Raw genomic sequence first — 3,926 nt, 5'->3', positions numbered from 1 at the left:
AGCAATCTGATCTGGACATAATATCAGTCTTCAGTCAGGCAACAGGTGAATATGCAGGTAGAATTATAATGTGTAAAGCCGGGTGCGGTGGCTCACGTCTGTAATCTGAGCACTTTGGGAGACTAACGTGGGCAGATCACTTGAGGTCAGGAGTTCGAGACTAGCCAGGCCAACATGGTGGAACCTCGTCTCTACTAAAAATACAAAAAAAGTTAGCTGTGCATGGTGGCACGTGCCTGTAATCCCAGCCACTTGGGAGGCCGAGGCAAGAGGATGGCTTGAACCCGGGAGGCTGAGGTTGCAGTGAGCCGAGATGGCGCCACTGCACTCCAGCCTGGGCAACAGAGAGAGACTCTGGCTAAAAAAAAAAAAAAAAAAAAATTATAATGTATAGGATTGTGGATGATCACTCTAACCAACCAGTGGGCAAGTTGCTTTGCTCAGCGTTAAGTTCAAACTGCCACATCAGAACGTTATTTGAGTGTATACATATGCAACCATTAAAAGTGGCCGTTACCACAACGCATTCTGGGAAAGAAGCAGCACCAAATCCAAGATGGCGGCCAGCAGGAGGCTGATGAAGGAGCTTGAAGAAATCCGCAAATGTGGAATGGAAAACTTCCGTAACATCCAGGTTGATGAAGATAATTTATTGACTTGGCAAGGGCTGATTGTTCCTGACAACCCTCCATATAATAAGGGGGCCTTCAGAATCGAAATCAACTTTCCAGCAGAGTACCCATTCAAACCACCGAGGATCACTTTTAAAACAAAGATCTATCACCCGAACATCGACGAAAAGGGGCAGGTCTGTCTGCCAGTAATTAGTGCTGAAAACTGGAAGCCAGCAACCAAAACCGACCAAGTAATCCAGTCCCTCATAGCACTGGTGAATGACCCGCAGCCCGAGCACCCACTTCGGGCTGACCTAGCTGAAGAATACTCTAAAGACCGTAACAAATTCTGTAAGAATGCTGAAGAGTTTACAAAGAAATATGGGGAAAAGCGACCTGTGGACTAAAATCTGCCACGATTGGTTCCAGCAAGTGTGAGCAGAGACCTCGTGCAGTACATTCAGGCACCCCACAAAGCAGGACTCTGTGGAAATTGATACATGCCACCGCCTGGCGTTCGCTTGCAGCAGTTACTAACTTTCTACAGTTTTCTTAATTAAAAGTGGTCTAGGTAACCTGTAAAGAAAGGATTAAAAATTTAAGATGTTCTAAAAAAAACAAAGTGGCCATTAATAGACGGAACTGTACATTGGACCAGTTGGTGTTTTAAAAACATAAAATCTGGCTACCCTAACGGGATGAGTTCAGACAACAGGATGTTGACACAGGGTCCTACCAGAACCCAGGGTTTACTTAGAGAACATAAAAGTAAAGAGATTGTATGCTCTATTCTTTGCTTTTTTTTTTTTTTTTTTTGCTTTTTTTTTTTTTTTTTTGGTGGATGTAGATAGGAAATGGGATGAGAGTGACCACAGGAATTCGTATTGGTCGTAGGAAATCCATTTTTGTTTTAATTGATGTTTCCCGTTGAACTGACATTTTGATTGAAATACCTGCGAGCCGGGTTTGGTGGCTCACACCTGTAATCCCATCACTTTGGGAAGCTGAGGTGGGTGGATCACCTGAGGTCAGGAGTTCGAGACCAGCCTGGCCAACATGGTGAAACCCCATCTCTACTAAAAATAAAATAAATAAATAAATAAAAGTAGCCGGGCGTGGTGGCAGGCTCCTGTAATCCCAGCTACTTAGGAGGCTGAGGCAGGATAATCGTTTGAACCCTGGAGGCAGAGGCTGCAGTGAGCCCAGATTTCGCCATTGCACTCCAGCCTGGGCAAGAAGAGCAAAACTCTGTCCCCCCCCCACAAAAAAATGATTGAAATACATGGAATGCACACCATAACTGGGGTGTCAACAGAAGGTGAGGTGGTTTGGAGGGACTCAGATGGCATTGGTAAAGGAAATGAAACGCATGCAAATTTCACAGACAAAAAAGTAGCTTTGCCACCTCTCATTCTGGCTGGGCTGATCTGAGGTGCTGCATCTTTTATCATGTCTAGGCTCTCATCCTCAATGACATTTTCATATTCTCCATCCCCCATCCCCCACCGCCTCTCAGTAAGGCCTTTTTGACAAGCTGCACTTCCCTGCTTTAGTAATTGGTGATAAGATTTGTCCTTTAGAACATATACATAGAGGATTGTTCACTCTCCTCCTTTTATGAAATAATTTTTAGAAATTGAGCTGTTAAAGGTTGTGTTTGCACACATTTTTTGGAACAAGAACTTTAATTAAAGGATCAGAAAGCCCAAGCTGTTGCTTTTGAATAACTGAAGCCAGTGTCTATAATTTCTCATATCTAAAATCTGTAGAAACTAGTTGTGTGATTCCAGGGGTGCACAGGGCCCCTTGGATGTCTCCCTTGGGAGGGAGAGCCACACCTCTGCACTCTTGCTCTGCTGGTGTAGTGGGCAGCTGCCCACCCCCACCCCACCCTGCACTGCAGGCTCTGGAGTCAGCAGATTAAGCATTTTATAAATTATATTTTAAGTATATATTTTAAACTTGTCAAAAAGATAAATAAATCTATAGAAACTATTATCAATCTAGCTTATTTTACCTTTAACTTGTAAAGAAAGTTGCCTTCTTGAGTTCTCTTTGTCATGGGCAGTAGGAGTAGCTCGTGTGTATCATCAGTGAAGGGAAACCCACACATCTTGGTGAGCAACGAGAAATCACCATATTAAGATTCCAGGGATTTTCTTCTGTGGCCATTGTCGTAGCCAGTGTCTTCATGGAAGACATATTTTCATTTCATTACCATATTTGATGCCTAAGCATTTAATAGTCAGTTTATGACTACCAAACTTTTGAGGATCTTAGAATTTAACTGGCTCTAGAAAGTGGCAGAGAAACCTACACATGATTCCATGTCGTAATCCGTAAGACATGAGTGATACATGCTGAGGAGGGAAGGTGAGTCACTCCCCGTTAGTCTGAGGGAATATATATGAGTCATTTTGTGCTTCTTTTTTTTCTTTATTTTATTTTATTTTTAGCATAATAAAGTACCAAACCAAGAGTTGTCTGATTTTTGTTTTGGAGAGTGAGGGCTACTGGTGAGGGTAGGTTTCTGAACTACCCCAGAGAATGTAGTCAGGAACCTCCCGGCAGGATGAGAGAGGAGCCATCAGCTGGAAGGAGAGGGGAAAGGATCAGGAGACGTAAGGGAACTAGGATTGCTTAACATGCAAAGGGTAAAGTAGAACCAAAGAGAATTTTTGTGCCCCAACAGAAGCAGGAAAATCTGAGAAGATGCCAACCAACTTTTATTTTATTGATTCAGAGAAAATGCAAATTTCAACCACAGCTAAACAATAAATAAAAAGGGAAACTTTTCATTTAGAACCAATAGTTACCATGAGTTGATTAAAAACATGAGCTGGCCTAAAGGTGGTATCCTAAGCTTCTGGAGTGTGGAAAGTGATTGTTAAATTGCCTTAATTCTCTACTGAACATTTTTCTACAATGCAAGCATCCAAGAAAAGACTGAAAAGGTGGTGACCCAGATATTTGAAAAGTCAGCTTTCACCCAAATATGAGAAAATTTTAAAATGTCAGGTAGGCAATGATGTTGGTCTTGCTCCTCCAGGGCGTTTATCTTGCAGGGACACTGTTGGGGTGCAGGTGGGGTGGTCATGAGGACACAGACTGCTCTATGAAATCAATTTCCAAAGCTTGAGCTCACTTCCAAAAACACTTCTCAAGCATGACGATAACCAACTATAGATTTATCCTGAGGGAATAATCTTTCTACAAGCTTTTATGTTCACTGTGTTGGCTTGTGGTAGCTAGTGAAAACTGGGTGGTTTCCTCCTTTAATCTAGAGGTTGACCATTTAGAAACACAGCAGAA

At 42.6% G+C, this 3,926-nt stretch overlaps 1 protein-coding gene across 1 annotated transcript; it reads left to right on the top strand.

The window, feature by feature from the left end:
- Positions 1-424: 424 nt before the first annotated feature.
- UBE2L5 (ubiquitin conjugating enzyme E2 L5) lies at positions 425-1,367 on the top strand. The gene has a single exon (XM_032150546.2). The coding sequence runs from the start codon at positions 557-559 to the stop codon at positions 1,019-1,021; it is 465 nt and encodes a 154-aa protein (XP_032006437.1). The 5' UTR covers positions 425-556; the 3' UTR covers positions 1,022-1,367.
- Positions 1,368-3,926: the final 2,559 nt, after the last annotated feature.

This window comes from Hylobates moloch, unplaced genomic scaffold (assembly GCF_009828535.3).
Source record: "Hylobates moloch isolate HMO894 unplaced genomic scaffold, HMol_V3 SCAFFOLD_4, whole genome shotgun sequence".
NCBI classification, from domain to species: domain Eukaryota; kingdom Metazoa; phylum Chordata; class Mammalia; order Primates; family Hylobatidae; genus Hylobates; species Hylobates moloch.
Note: the sequence above shows the minus strand (reverse complement) of the source record. Positions and strands in the feature narration are given on the sequence as shown.

Coding starts and splice junctions, on each gene's coding strand:
- UBE2L5 (XM_032150546.2), top strand. CDS start 557: ATGGCGGCCAGCAGGAGGCTGATGAAGGAGCTTGAAGAAATCCGCAAA.